Genomic DNA, 15633 nt, shown 5'->3' on the forward strand with positions numbered 1-15633 from the left:
GTGGAATTATCTGGTGGTTTATCTTTAAGTGATATCTTTGTCATAATTTTTTTGACAAGTGGGTTTTCATTGAGTGGGATCATTTTTGGAGTTGTCTCTGGAGTAAAGCCATAAGGTCATATGATTGATGCGTTCAACAGAGAAGTACTTGTGATCATAAGGTGCAGGTATGGTGAAATTATCAGATGGTGGAACAGACATACAAGTTTGAGTTGCTACTGTCACTTTTTTAATTGTTACCTTCTCAGCATAATAGAATCTCAGAGCAGGTGTGAGAGTTGTTAGTTTTCTTTTTGCATCCTGGTATGTTATGTTTTGCTCTGTTTTCATTCTTTGTATTTCTTTTTAATTTTTCCATTTCTGACATGCACGAGAGTAAGCTGGATGATCTCCCTGACAGTTGACACATTTAGCTTTTTTTGCACAGCAAGATTTGTTATCATGCTCTTTACTACCACATCGAGCACAAGTAGTAGAACCACAACAGGCAGTTTGGACATGTCCATATCTCTGACATTTAAAGCATCTCAGTGGGTTAGGGATGTATGCTGAGATAACCTGCTTTTATAGATGTAGGAGTCTTAGGTGTATCAAAAGTAAGGATGATGTTCTTGGTTGGAACTAGGTGACCATCCCTACGTATCAGGATGCTCCTCACACTTGTCACTCCTTGATCTTTAAGTTCTGAACATATCTCCTCATCAGGAACCTCAAGGAGATCCCATTCTGATATCACTCCTCTACAGGAGTTAAGTGTTTTATGAGGTGTTACTGTAATTTCTATTCCACCCATTGTTGTTGCTCTCAGTAGTTTCTTGGAATGTTGCTGACACAACGTTTCCACAAGGACATCACCAGAACGCACTTTCTTAACAGTTTTGGGAGGTCCTGCCAGTCCTTCTAAACCTTTTTGAATAAAGAAGGATGACATTTTCCCTATTGGTTTTTCACCTGTAGCATGAATGATTAAAAATGTTGGTACACTTATGTTAGCATCATATAGCTTTTGTTTCTTACTTCTGTTTCCATATGCAGTATCTACGGTATCAGTATTTGGTTGAGACTTTGTTAGGACCCCTGAAACATTTGAGGATGAAGGATTCATGCTCAAGAAGTTTTTGGTTCAGTGCAAGAGCTAGCCACCCACCATGGGGCCACACATGGACGCCTTCTTCTCTGGCAAGCAATGACTGCGCTCAGGAGTGGAACGCCAGGGCCACCCCAAATGCTATACCGGCACTAACACCGTTGACCCTTGCAGGCAAGCCCACTAGCCATTTGATCCTGGCTGGGCCATCCAGGACTGCCCGTCTTGTCGAAGCAGGGATTAAAGTAGTGCAACACTACCTTTCCGGATGTCCACAGGTTGCACCACATGGCAAACAGGACAGCAGGGCGTTGGTGGTCTGGAAAAAATGATAGTGAAAAAGACTCAGGAGAAGTAGAGTGAAGAATATGGGAAGAAAAGCAAAGAAAAAGAGGAAGAATGAAAAGGGCCAGTACCATCACTGGGAGGTCCCCTCCACCAAGGATGATGTTCTTGGAGGGGATGGGAATAGAACCCAGGTCTTTCCGACCAAAGGACTTCATCTATACTGACTGAGCTATGGAAGCTCTGCCATGTGTTTGCCATTGGTAAAGTGTTCTGGAAAGGATCAGTGGTATTTTGAGTAATAATTGAGAATATTGCTTGCATTTTAGTATACTACTGTTTATTTTTGATAGCTTAGATTGTTGCTGACTTTTGTTTCTATTGAATTTCTCAATCTTACCTTGAATGACATAGACTATTTGAAAATAATTCACTGTCATGAGTGCACGCATAGACATGTATGCGTGGCAAAATGTGAAAGATATGTTTCTGGAAAGAGTGAACAGGAAACAAAAGAAGGTATGGATTTGTAAAAAGCATGGTATTTAATAGACTGTGAGATAATGGATATGAAATAGACTGAAGGAATGAAAGTTAGAGTAAATGAAAGAACAGAACGAAATCTAGAGACTGAGAAAGTGAAAGAATTCAAGAATGAAGAAGCAAAAGTAAGTGATATAGGAGCAAAAAAAAGTATGAATGAGGAAATGGAATTAAGGTGTGGCAAAACAAGAGTTAGCATACTAACTGTTGTTTTGCCATACCTTACAGGATTATTGGAGCAATAGAGCATGAAATTGCTGGAATGTATGATTTGAAGAAAGTATTATTTTAAAATGAAAAATAAATTAGGAATACGAGCAGTGATATTAGACATTTAGTGGAATGAATGAATGAAAAATGAATTTCTTGAGTTCTTGAGAGAATACTATCTGAGGCAGCACGTGAAGGAGCGCATGCAATGATCGAGAGTTTTAGATCTGATCATTTCATCAGAGCATGTAATTCTGAATGGTGGTTCACACTTTCCTCCAGTTGATGAGAGTGATCATGAAGTGATCACCTGGGTAATGGCTAGCCATATGCAGACTTTTGTGAGGAAAGGATATATGCGGAATTATAAGTCTGGTGATTATGACAAGCTTAGGAGACAGCTTGAAACTTTAACATGAAATGAGGTGTTGAGTGGTAAGGAAATAAATCCTGCATGGGAACTGATAAAGAAATACATAACAGCATAAATGTGCTTATGTATTCCAAAAAGCTGAATTAGATAGGTATAAAATGAATGAATGTTGAGCTCAAGCATGAAAGCTGGGGAAAAAATGTACTTTGGAGGAAGTAGAAGATGAATAATGGTAATACTCAGTTATATGAAGAGCAAAAAAGAAGAAGTAGGAGAGTGACTCAGTTAGTAAGGAAGAAAAGTGCATTATGTGCAGAAATATGCAAATCAGGCGAAGAAAACCCCTAGAAAGTTTTTATAGATATGTGGCAAGTACAAGGAAGAAAGATCATGGTAAGATGATGTTAATGGATGAAAATGGTAGAATGGTAACTACTGTGGAAGACATTGTTCAGGTATTCAGTGATCAATTTATAAGGGTGTTTCATTCTAATCATGGTGGAATCATGAGGCTTAATTGTGAGTGAGCAGAAGGTATTTGACAAAATAAATAAACTTGATGTCAATAAGGTGATTGGATTTGATGACATATCACCACACATCTTAAGGGAATGTTCCAAGGAATTGGCAGAAGCATTGGCATGCTTGTTTAATAAGATTCGTGCAACAGCACAGTATCCATGGGAGCGGAAGGAGAGGAAAATTGTTACACTGCATAAAGGTGGTAAGACTGTAGCTTTAAATTATAGGCCAATCTGTATATCTGGAATTGTGGTGAAGGTACTGGAGAGATGAGTGAGATGTAGGATGCAGAAAGGGGTTGATAACAGCAGTATTCTCTGTGGTTATCAGCATTGGTTTGTTAAAGGGAGATCATTTTTCACAATATCTTATCTATCTTTTAAATTATATATTTAGTTTAATCCTTTATCCAAGTGTAAGCAAACAAAGTTTGCGCCTGAAGATACTTCAAGCGCAAACTTTGTTTGCTTATGCTTGGATAAAGGATTAAACTAAATATATAATTTATAGTCTAACCAAGTGTAAAAAAAAAACTTCAGACACTTTACCTATGTATTCTAACAAGGTAAAAAATACATTGGACAAGGGAGATTCATATACAGTGGTGTACTTAGATTTTGCAAAAGCTTTTGATAGACTGTCACACGACAAGCTATTAAACAAAATGAAACAGATAGGACCAGATAACAGACTTCTGAAATGGATCAGTGACTGGCTGCCAGATAGGTTTCAGAAAGTTGTATAGTATCCTGTTGTATAGTATGGGGGTGTAGTATCCTGAAAGAGGATGGTCACTAGTGGTGTACTGCAGGGGTCAGTTTTGGGTCCATTGTTGTTCAGTTTGTATGTTAATGATACTGGGATGGGTTTAATTAGTGATATGCAGCTGTTTTCAGATGATGCAAAACTCAGGAGATCAATGCAGTGTCAACCAATGTCATGGCCTTACAAGAGGACTTGAATAGTTATTTAATTTGGACTGTCAGTCCAATGTTGCAAAGTGTAAGGTTTGAGATTTGGTAAGCAACGATGGGATGCAAAGTATACACTTAGTGAGAAAATGAGAGATCTAGGAGTGATGGTTGACAAGAGCCCGAAATTCAGGGGCCACATTGCACAAGTTGTGAAGATGTCACATCGGATAATGGCAATGATGCAGACCCTGACAGTCTGAAATAGAAAGGTTATGATGCTATTGCATAAAGATTTGATCAGGGCCCATGTGGTTGTGCACAGATTTGTTCACCAGGTTTTCCTAGTTACGAGGATATGTTGGAAATGGTCCAGAGAAGATTCACAAATGTGGTCGTTGGTCTTTGGAAATGTGGAGTAGGAGGAGAGATTGAGAGAATATACGTTGCAAAGCCTTGTGAATAGGAAGGAGTGGGGATATGATTGAGACATATAAGCTATTTAGGGCTTGTTATCAGGTTGACATGGAAGAGATTTTTCATAGAATGTGAGGGGGGGGGTGAATAAGATGCCATCACAGAAAACTGTATAAGGGGGGAGTGTGAGCAGAGGAGTGATGAGGAGGTTCTTTGCATGGAGAGTGGTTGGTGAGGGAATGCATTGCTTGAGTGTGTTGTGAATGTAGACACATTGAATCAGTTTAAAACACAATTGGATGAGCATTGTGTGCAAGTGTGTACCTCCCACAACGAGTCTCTGACTCCTGGAGGTCAAATAATAATAATAATAATAATAATAATAGCTTTAATGGATCATGCACACTAGACATATGGAAATAAGTTTCACGGCTTACAGATGTAACAAATAATTATATAGAATTTATTCAAAAACTCCAATACATTTCATCCAACTTATGTGAACATCATCAGGGAGATAAACTTCTAAGGGCAATCAAAAGATGAATCAAAGTAATGAGTCATATGTCATGCTTATATTAGCTTGTGTCTTGGTCGCAGGTGAAGTATAATCTGTTACACTATTAGTGTTCAAAGGGACAATGTAATAAGTTGCCTAATTTAATATATATATATATATATATACGTGGGCTGTTCAATAAGTAATAAGACTAATTTTATTGTGGCGAAACCACTCATCACAATATTAATTTCTGTGGAATAAAGAAATGTTGCTGTATGTATTAACAAAAGAGGTTGATAAATTGCGTATATGGGCTGATGTGCCAGAGTGTCATATGACTAAACAAGTGCTCATCGGCGTGCCTACGAGGTGCGACCAGTCTTCAAAATGGAAGCGTATTTGAAACAGCGTTATGCGATTAAATTTTGTGTGCGTTTGCAAAAATTGGCATCGGACACTTTTAACATGATACGCGAAGCTTTCCACGATGAAGCAATGTCGAGGGCAAGTGTTTTTTGCTGGCATAAAACTTTTAAGGAAGGAAAGCAAAATGTGGACGATCTTGAACGTGAGGGAAGACCTTCAACATCCATCACAGAGACAATGATCAACACAGTGGCGATTATCATCAAGCACGTCAAAAGGAAGCATCCATTGCTGAAGAATGGCTTCTTATTGCACCACGATAATGCAAGGCCACATATTACTGGTTGTAGTGGATGTTTTGCAGAAGAACAACACAGATATCCTGCTACACCCTCCATACAGTCCTGATCTCGCACCATGCGATTTCTGGCTTTTTCCTCAGCTCAAGAAACCACTAAGAGGCCGCCATTTCGAAAGCAACAAAGAATGTGTAAAAGCTGTGGAGGCGGTTTTGAAAGAACTCTCAAAAAATGGACTCTCACATGCGTTTAAGAAGTGGACGCAATGTTGGGACAAATGCATCGCGTCTCACAGTAGTTATTTCGAAAAAGACAATGTAAATGATGACGATTAAAGGTAATCTGTTTTCTGTATAAATATAGTCTTATTACTTATTGAACAGCCTACACACACACACACACACACACACACACACACACACACACATATATATATATATCTGTGTGTGTGTGTGTGTGTACATATATTCAGGTTAAGACAATTCCTTAGTTTTTCACATGTTTCAAAGAAAAGATGAATCGAATTTGAACTTGCTGGAGTGAAGAAGTTTTGTTTGGTTCAAAACAACTCACTCTGTGCTTATTGTATCTAATATGTGATGGATACAACAAATCTACAGTTCAAAAAATTATTGATAATTATCATCGTTTTACCAGACTACAATCCCATGTGAAAAGAATTTCAGTACCCTATCTTAAATGAACTTCAGAACAAACAGTGAGATTCTTCATAAATTCAATCTATATACTTCCTTCAAAATGGCTCAAAAATTGTCTTCTTTCATCCATCAGTTTCGAAAGGATACATTACCACCTCATTCCTTACCATGTGTCTATCAAGTGCCCTGCTCATGCCATCTTTCCTATTTGGAACCAGACTGGCGTTTCTTCCTTGATTAGAAGTGAAGAACATCAATACTGTATTACATTTATAAAATTTGACAAGTTTGGCCTTGCTTTTTGTGCTATTGACACTTGGCACAGAGTTCTTTGAAACCTGTAAAACGTCTTCACTCCAGCAAGTTCTAATTCAATCAGCTTTTCTTTGAAACATTTGAAATGCTAAGAAGTCATCCAAACCTGAACTAATTAGACTGTATTCCAATATCCAAGGTTTGAGAAGCGATCACTATTAATTGTTCATAAGTTTCTTTTTTATTTTTTTAATAAATAATTCATTTAAATATATATATCTATATATTTTAATCTATGCCACTTACTACATTGTTCCTTTGAACTCTAATAGTGTACACTTGATTTATGACTCCTTATTTTGATTCATCTTTTGAATGTAGTTAGTGGTCCATCGCATTGATGATACCCATTTAACATTGGGTGAAATACATTGGAGTTTTTGAATAAATTTTGTACAATTTTTTGTTACATGTGTAAGCAATGAAATTCACTTTAATATGAAAGGTCATATCATGTGTGATTTTAATTATGATATTATAGATTGGAATGATGAAGAGACAGCATTTGGGAATAAGGAAAATTAATTTCTCAAGTTCTTAGGAGACAAATATCTAAAGAATTATATAAAGGAGGGAATGAGAAGATAGAAAGTTTTATATCTGATTATTTCATCAGAGGTTATAATTGTGAGTAGGGTTTTGAACTTCCCTCCAGTTAGTTAGAATTATCATGATCACCTGACTTGTGGCTAGCCATAAGGCTGGTGATTATGACAAGCTTAGGAGACAGCTTGAAGCTATAGCATGGGATGAGGAGATGAGTGGTAAGAAAATAAATGCTGCTTGGGAACTGACAAAGATATACATACCGGCATCAATGTCTTTATATATTCCAAAGCTCAAAAAGCTGAATAAGGTAGGTATAAAATTGATAAACGAGGAAATTAAGCATGAAATCTAGAGGATGGAGACACTTTGGAGGCAGTATGAGATGAATAATTATCAGTTGCACAAAGAGTGTAAAGAGTAGGAGAGAATAATGGATAAGTTGATAAGGACAACAAACATGCAATTCATACAGAAATTAGCAATTTACGTGAATTTTTGCTATATGTGGGAGGTAGAAAAAAGAATGATTATGGTAAGATGATGTTAATGGATGAAAGTGGGAAATGGGGAACTATTGCAGACAACATAGTTGAAATGTTCAGTGAGCATATCATCAGAGTGTTGATTCATCAATATGATATCAAAAGATCAACTGCACAGACCGAAATGAGAGATGACTTAATGGTGAGCGAGCCATTAAGTCATCTCTTAATGGTATATGAGGAGTTAAGTAAGCTAATGTTAATAAGGCAATAGGACTTGATGACATATCACCACATGTCTTAAGGGAATGTTCCCAGGAATTAGGGTCAGCTTTGGCCTACCTGTTTAACAACAGTCTTGCAACTGCACAAAGTTCCAAAGGAGTGGAAGGAAGGCAATATTGTTCCACTTCACAAAGGTGGTGATAAGGCTAAGGTAAAAAATTATAGGCTGATCTGTATGGTATCCAGAGAGTTCATTGAAAAGGCAATTCATCAAATGAACAATTAATCGAAGGACGATTCGTCAAAAATGCAATTCATCGATTTTCGAAAATGTTATGAAAAAATTGATCCATTTAGAACAAAAACTGAACCATGCATAGGGAGATACCAATGCTACTTTAATAGGAAAAAATTATAGAACAATATGGTTTCTTATAGTCTTTCTTGTCCGATAACTGTTTCACATCTGTTCATGAGACTGATTTGCCTGTTTCCTGGAGAAAAAGCCCAGCCATCTCTGTATTATGCCTGCTAACTTACCTTTAGCTGAATATGACTGATAAAAATCATGCACGTTGTAAAAGGAATTCCAACTACCCAGGTTTATCTAACTAAACAGCTTCATTTATACCAACTGAACTACACAGGCTGCATTATCATTGTTGTTGCTAGTAGCAATATGCGACTTCAATACAGCAATTATTATGGGATTAATTTTACTCAGATTCTCTACTTGAAACTTTTACAAGAAAAGGTCGAACTGTTTTCAGTTCAGCTATATTCGGGGCAACAAAGAAATAATGTGTCGAAATTATGTGTTACAATAACTCTCTGACTTAGCGGAATTAGTAGAAGTTGCCAATATAAGAAGCTGTCTGCATGGTTCAATTTTTGTTCTAAATGGATCACTTTTATCATAACATTATCTAAAATTTTCGGTCAATTGTTTTTTCGATGAATTGCATTTTTGATGAATTGTCATTCGATGTATTGTTCATTCAATGAATTGCGTTTTCGATGAATTTTCATGGAACCGATCTGTATATCTGGAGTTGTAATTTAGGTATTGGAGAGGTTGTTCAGAGGGAGGATACAAAAGTGAGTTGATAACAGTGATGCTGAAAGTTTATTTTTCACTTGGTTAGACTATAATAAATTTAGTTTAATCCTTTATCCAAGTGTGCGCAAACAAAGTTTGCACCTGAAAGTATCTTCAGGACTGGGGTAAGGTGGTACAAACACTCCTGAAGATACTTTCAGGTGCAAACTTTGTTTGCGCACACTTGGATAAAGGATTAAACTAAATTTATTATAGTCTAACCAAGTGAAAAATAAACTTTCAACATCTTTCTCTAAATCCAGAGTAATTTAATAAAAAGGTGGCACACCGTTTGCAACTCCTATAGGTAGAGATGTCCTTCCCAATGCTTCTGCATGGTATCTCCACTTGGGCCTGGCTCCCACTGAAGAGATCTCAATAAAGGTTAAAACAAGTCTGGGTAGTGGCTCTTCCCTTAATGCATAACATTATACATATCCGCAAGGAGATGTGTTTTGCATTATGGGAGATACTGAGATAGGAGTGATGTTAGCTTGCTCCACCTTTGCAACGAGTTGCCTGGTGTTGTACCACCTTACCCCAGTCCTGAAGATACTTTCAGGGGCAAACTTTGTTTGCTCACACTTGGATAAAGGATTAAACTAAATTTATTAACAGTAATGCTATTTGTGCTTGTGAACATGGGTTTGTTAAAGGGAAGTACTGTTTTACCAAACTGTTTATGTACTATAACAAGGTGATGAATGTATTGGACAAGGGTATACAGTGGTATATACAGTGGCAGTGGCACACTCAGGATTTAATCTTGGGGGGGGAGTTGAGTAGACACTTTGAGAATACACACTATGCATTGCATACGAGCTATGACTAAGCATTTGCAGTGATCACCGAATACATGATACCTGTGATCTCCTCTGGCTCGGCTCAGGCAAACGAGCGCTCAAGCACTACTTCGTTCGCCTTACGTTCACAGTGGCCAGAATTCCCAAGAGCTATAGGGTATTCCCACCTTATGTGGCTGCTAATTCATAAGTAGCATAGAAATAGAAGACACGACACAACATACATTTTTTTAAAAAAATGAATTTTAATTAGGAAAAGATTTTTGGAAATTTTTCTAGTTTTTTTTTCCTTTTTCTTATTGGGGGGGGGGGTCAGGTCCCTTGTCCCCTCTCTGGGTGTGCCAACGTACAGTGGTATACTTAGATTTTGTAGACTTTTGATAGACTGCCACACCACAAGTTGGTCACGAAACTGAAGTAGATGGGATCAAATAACAGTGACTAATGAGTCAGATAGGTGACTAGTTATCAGATAGGAATCAGCAAATTTGTGTGTACAGTGGGTTGGGACACTATCTCAAAAGAGAAAAGTCACTAGTGGTGTATCACAGGGATCTGTTTTGAGACCATTGTTATTTAATTTGTTTATTAATGATATTGGGAGGTTTAACTGGCCTTATACAACTGTTTCCAATGATGCAAAAGTGGGTAGAGTGATGAGGAATCGAGCAGATGTTGTGGCCTTACAGGACAAGTTAAATAAATTATAAGAGTAGGAACATTGTGGAGCTGTCAATTCAATGTTGCGAAGTGTAAGGTTTTGAAATTTGGTAAGCAATAATGGGATGAAAAGTGGAGGGGTACAAGAGACCTTGGAGTGGTGGTAGTCAAGGATCTGAAATTTAGAGGTCACATTGTACAAGTTGTAAAGACATCATATCCGATTATGACAGTGATACTGAGGCCCTTATCTTGTCAAAAAAAAGTGGTTTTGGTTGCATTGTATAAAGCTTTGATCAGGCCTCATATGAATTATCTTGCACAGATTTGGTTCCTTGGTTTTCATGGTAATCAGGATATATTAGAAAAGGTTCAGAGAAGACTAAGGTTGTAATGTATTTGGAATGTGGGATATGAGGACAGATTAAGGGAATGCAGTTTGCAAAGCAAAGTGAATAGGAGAAAGAGAGGGGATATGATTGAGGGTCGTAATATGGTGTTATCAGGGAAAAGTGGAAGAAATTTTTCATACAATGGGAGGTGTAGAACAAAGGGATATATCTAGAAACTGTACAAGTTGGATATGAGCATGGACATAAGGAGCAGGTTCTTTTCATGGAGAGTGGTTGGTGAGTCGAATGCATTGCTTGTTGTGGTGAATGGAGATACATGCAGGGAGTTTAAAGCACACTTTGATGGGCTTTGTGTGTAACAGTGTTTGCCTCCCACGATAAATCTTTTGACACCATGGAGGACTGGTGTTAATAATAATAATAGTAATAATGAAAGACAATTCAGACAGTTTTTGGTACAGTAAATTCTAGCAAAATATTTTAAGTTAAATAGTTACATAGTTTGCAACATTGGTTTAACATATCATATTTCTCAATTTCAATTATAAAAGAGAAATACTATAAAAATCATTATTTTTACAGTAGTATTCCATTATTATAGTACTGGTATTTGGATCCATTATTATAAATATCAAAAGGTTTACATCAGTAGAAGACTTTGTTTTTTAAACTACTCAAACATTACATGAAATTGAGATTAATTTATAAGCTTTGAAATTATTCCATTAATTATTGTAATTTAATCGAGAATCAAATAAGGTAACAGTACCTTGTAAGTGCGTATTGCATACACAGGTGTAGCTACAGTCGTCACAAGTTGAATTGTCTGAAATACAATTATATAATTATATAAAAGTTCTCATTTACATAACATATTATTATACAATTGGGGGGGGGGGGGGATTGGAAAGTTCTGATAAACACGTGGAACAAAAATGATATTAAAGCAACTGATATAATCTCAAGAAAGAACATATCTTAAAACCTTTTAATCCCCATACATACATACCTTAAAACCCTTTAATCCCCAATGGAGGGTAAAAGGTTTTAAGATATGTCTGTTCTTGTGGTTATATCAGTTGCTTTAATATCATTTTTGTTCTAGATGTTTATCAGAATTTAACAGCCCCTACCCTCCTTGTAAATAACTTTGTAAATTGAAATGGAAAGCATGTATAAATTCTTGTTATATCCAGATGTAGAAACTTAATAATTTCAAAATTTACCAGAGAGCTTATGATAATATAACTTTTGATATCAAAGTTGCCTTGGTTTGCTCTAGTTTGAAACTTTTTAAGTTTTTTCATTGGCTTTAACAAGAATTGACACACAATATCATTCATTATGTTACTGTAACTTGCAAGGAATTATATATTTGGTTTAATCCTTTATCCAAGTGTAAGCAAACAATGTTTGCACCTGAAGTAATTTCAGGACTTAGGCAACTCGTGGCAAAGGTGATATGACTTCACATCACTTGCCTTAGTATCCCATAATGCAAAGCACATCTCCTTGAGGACAATGTACAATACTCTGGATTAAGGGAAGGGTCACTACCCAGATTGGTTTCGACCTTTATTCAGGTCTCATCAGTGGGAGCCAGATCCAGAGATTGTGATACCAAGGTGGAAGTAATACACAGATCATATTTCCATATACAAGTTGCCAAAAGGTGTCACACTTTATTATTAAAATTCTATGGATTAGAGGTAGTTGATGGAAGTTGTTTTCCACTTGGTTATGCAATGAATTATATATTTGATTCAGTGGTGTAGCTAGAGCTTTCTGCCTGGGGCGGTCACTGAGTTTGTCACCCCTCTCAATACACACCAAAAATACTACAAAAAGTCAAAACGATATTTAGGGAAATAAATTAAAACACTATGTTTATTTTCGAAGTAAAACTTTAATTTCAACATTCTAAAATGTTATTTTTCATGCTTTTCTGTTAGCAAAATCATCAATGACATTGAGGAAGTCTATTTCATAGTAATGTAGGTAATTCTTAACCAATTTTTTTAGAAATCCTCTCACAACTAGCAACACTTACAGCAATTGTGAGGAAAATTTGTATTAACATTACAATATTTCGAACTGAGTTCTCGAGACTATAATTTAGAATTAACTGCAAAAGTTCAAAAAAGGTTCAAAGTGCTGCCCAGGGCAGACCCCCCCCGTCCTCCCTAGCTATGCTTCTGATTTGGCTTAATCCTTTATCCAAGGCAAACATTGTTTGCTTACATTTGGATAAAGGATTAAACCAAATATATAATCCAAAGCAAACATTGTTTGCTTACACTTGGATAAAGGATTAAAGCAGATATATAATCCAAAGCAAACATCGTTTGCTTACACTTGGATAAAGGATTAAAGCAGATATATAATTCATTGCATAACTAAGTGGAAAACAACTTCCATCAACTATCTATCTCTAATCCAGAGAATTTTAATAATAAGGTGTGACACCTTTGGCAATTTGTATATGGAAACATGACTTCTGCATTACTTCCACCTTGGTATCACAACCTCTTGGTCTGGCTCCCACTGATGTGCTTTTGTGCAGAAGTGGTTGTGGCAATGCTGTAGCCAATGAAGTTTTAACCGAGGCTCGGCTATTGCTGTTTCCGGGTCTGGCTCTCACGGATGTGCTTTTGAGCAGAAGAGGTGGTGCTTTCCCTGAGCTCTGCTAGGGGGTAGGGTTTTGCCTTCTCTGAGTGGGGCCACTGCTGAGATTATGGCTCTGCTTGGTGGTGGGTTGAGCCTGCCACTGGAATGGGGAGCAATGCTGAGTTAAATGATCACTCAGGTCATTGGGTGATCTGAGTGATTGCACGAGTTTTTGGAGAGGTAATCCTGCACTTAAACAGGAAAACTGGTGTGGGTAGTGACCTTTCCCTTGATGCATAGCATTATACATGTCTGCAAGGAGATGTGCTTTGCATTATGGGATACTAAGGCAAGTGATGTGAAGTCATGCCACATTTGCCACGAGTTGCTCCAGTCCTGAAATTACTTCAGGTGCAAACATTGTTTGCTTACATTTGGATAAAGGATTAAACCAAATATATAATTCATAGTGTAACCAAGTGGCAAACAACTTCCATCAACTATCTCTAATCCAGAGAATTTTAATAATAAGGTGTGACACCTTTTGGCAACTCATATATAGAAATATGACATGTGCATTACTTCCACCTTGGTATCACAATCTCTGGGTCTGGCTCCCACTGATGAGACCTCAATAAAGGTCGAAACCAGTCTGAGTAGTAGCCCTTCCCTTAATGCATAGCAATATACATCTCCGAAAGGAGATATGCTTTGCATTATGGGATACTAAGGCAAGTGATATGAAGGCATACCATCTTTGCCACAAGTTGCTCCAGTCCTGAAATTACTTCAGGCACAAACATTCTTCCTGCGATGGGTCTTCGGACTCCTTGGAGGTGTCACATAATAATAATAATAATAAAAGAAACCAGCTATTCTTCATTTAATGTGACTAAAAAACAACAGATGGAAGAGTATGATTTTTTCAAGAAGATAGAAATGCTAAAAAAAAAAAAGTGGAATGTTGATTACAGAAAAAAAGTTATGCCCACACAATGAAGAGATGCAAGGGAGACATAGTGGCAGTGATTTTGAAGCAGTATTGTGAGATGAGACCTTTCCATGGCATATGTTCAGGTTTAGATTAGTTAAGTGGTTGTTGATTAGCTATTTCTCCAGATGTCAAAGAAGTTGACTATTGATGACCACCTTGACTTTGGACAACACTGAGGCGAGAGAAACATGTTGATAGTTTGGAGGTAGACAGCACATTTACTTTTTTTTGGGGGAACTAGCTGTATATCAGCTTTCTTCCATGCAGTAGGATGGATGCAGTTGAGTATAATATTGTGTAAAGATGATAAAGAGTAGGTGTTAGTACAGGTTCACATCTCTTCAGCATCTGGTGGGATTCAATCATGACCAGAAGCCTTTATGGCATCCGGGTTGTTCTTGATTTTGTGCTATCTTTCTAGAGGAAGGCTACAGGAGGGATGCGATGCATTCCAGATAAAGAAAGAGGTGGTGATTTCCCTTAGTCACAAATGTAGGAGTTAGATAAGAAGAATGATGCAAGGAGGCCAGCAGCCATTTGGGTGAGAAAGAGTTGGCAATACAGATGGACAAAAGTTGTGCACAACAGCATTTGCAATGGATCAGAAGGCATGACTGCCATCAACACATTTGTAGTGAGTTCATTATATTTAGCCCTTTAATTATAGCTTTGCACATATTGTGGGTCTCAATGTATGCTATGTATGAAGCTGGAATTTATGTCTCAAGACACTTACAAATAGCAAGACTGTTTTTTAGACCACTCTGCTGAATATTTTGGAAAATCATGGCTTAGATATAGGGTGGGAATTCTGAACAGAGCAAGGAATATAAACCTCCATTCCAACATGGATAATTTTTGTTAAAACATCACAACAGGAATCTGGAGAAATGGAAAACAATAGTCTGGTCATGGAAAGGAGGAGTAAAAGTCTTCGAGTTGTTGTAGTGCCCAAGTGCAAAAGGTTGTGAATGAATGTACTACCAGAGATCAAACTTGAATGAGACTGTGATCTGAATTACCAAGAGGAGCAGTCATCTCAACAGTGCATCTGGAAGAACTGATTAAGAAGTGATCCAGAATATTGTGTGAGCAGATATGGTTGTCAGGGATTCTAGTTGGGAGATGAATTGTTTGTTTTAAATCATTACAGCAAATATCTCTCCTTCTCTTCCAGCATGGTCAGTGAACGAATAAAAAGGGAACCAGTTAGGAGTGTGGGCATTAAAGTCACTGAGAAAAATTAGTTTGCTTTTTTCAGTATTTGGTTGTATGAAATCATCAAGCTTTAAATATGAGAAGTTAAAGGGGTCAGAAGGATTTCCAAAACTGTGGGAACTATACAGACAGCAGATGAATAATAATTAGGCAG

General features: G+C 37.1%; 1 protein-coding gene across 4 annotated transcripts in view; it reads right to left on the minus strand.

The window, feature by feature from the left end:
* LOC150106232 (voltage-dependent calcium channel subunit alpha-2/delta-3-like) overlaps positions 1–15633 on the minus strand; it is a 2133114-nt gene that overhangs the window by 1233125 nt on the left and 884356 nt on the right. For all 4 annotated transcript variants that reach the window (XM_090393048.1, XM_090393049.1, XM_090393047.1 and 1 more), the window contains one exon: positions 11430–11486. In XM_090393048.1, the coding sequence (XP_090249174.1) occupies positions 11430–11486 (57 nt within the window). The remainder of the gene's footprint in view (positions 1–11429; positions 11487–15633) is intronic.

This window comes from Typopeltis vanoorti, chromosome 5 (genome assembly GCF_054136105.1).
Source record: "Typopeltis vanoorti isolate ZY-2024b chromosome 5, IOZ_Tvanoo_1.0, whole genome shotgun sequence".
NCBI classification, from domain to species: Eukaryota; Metazoa; Arthropoda; class Arachnida; order Uropygi; family Thelyphonidae; genus Typopeltis; species Typopeltis vanoorti.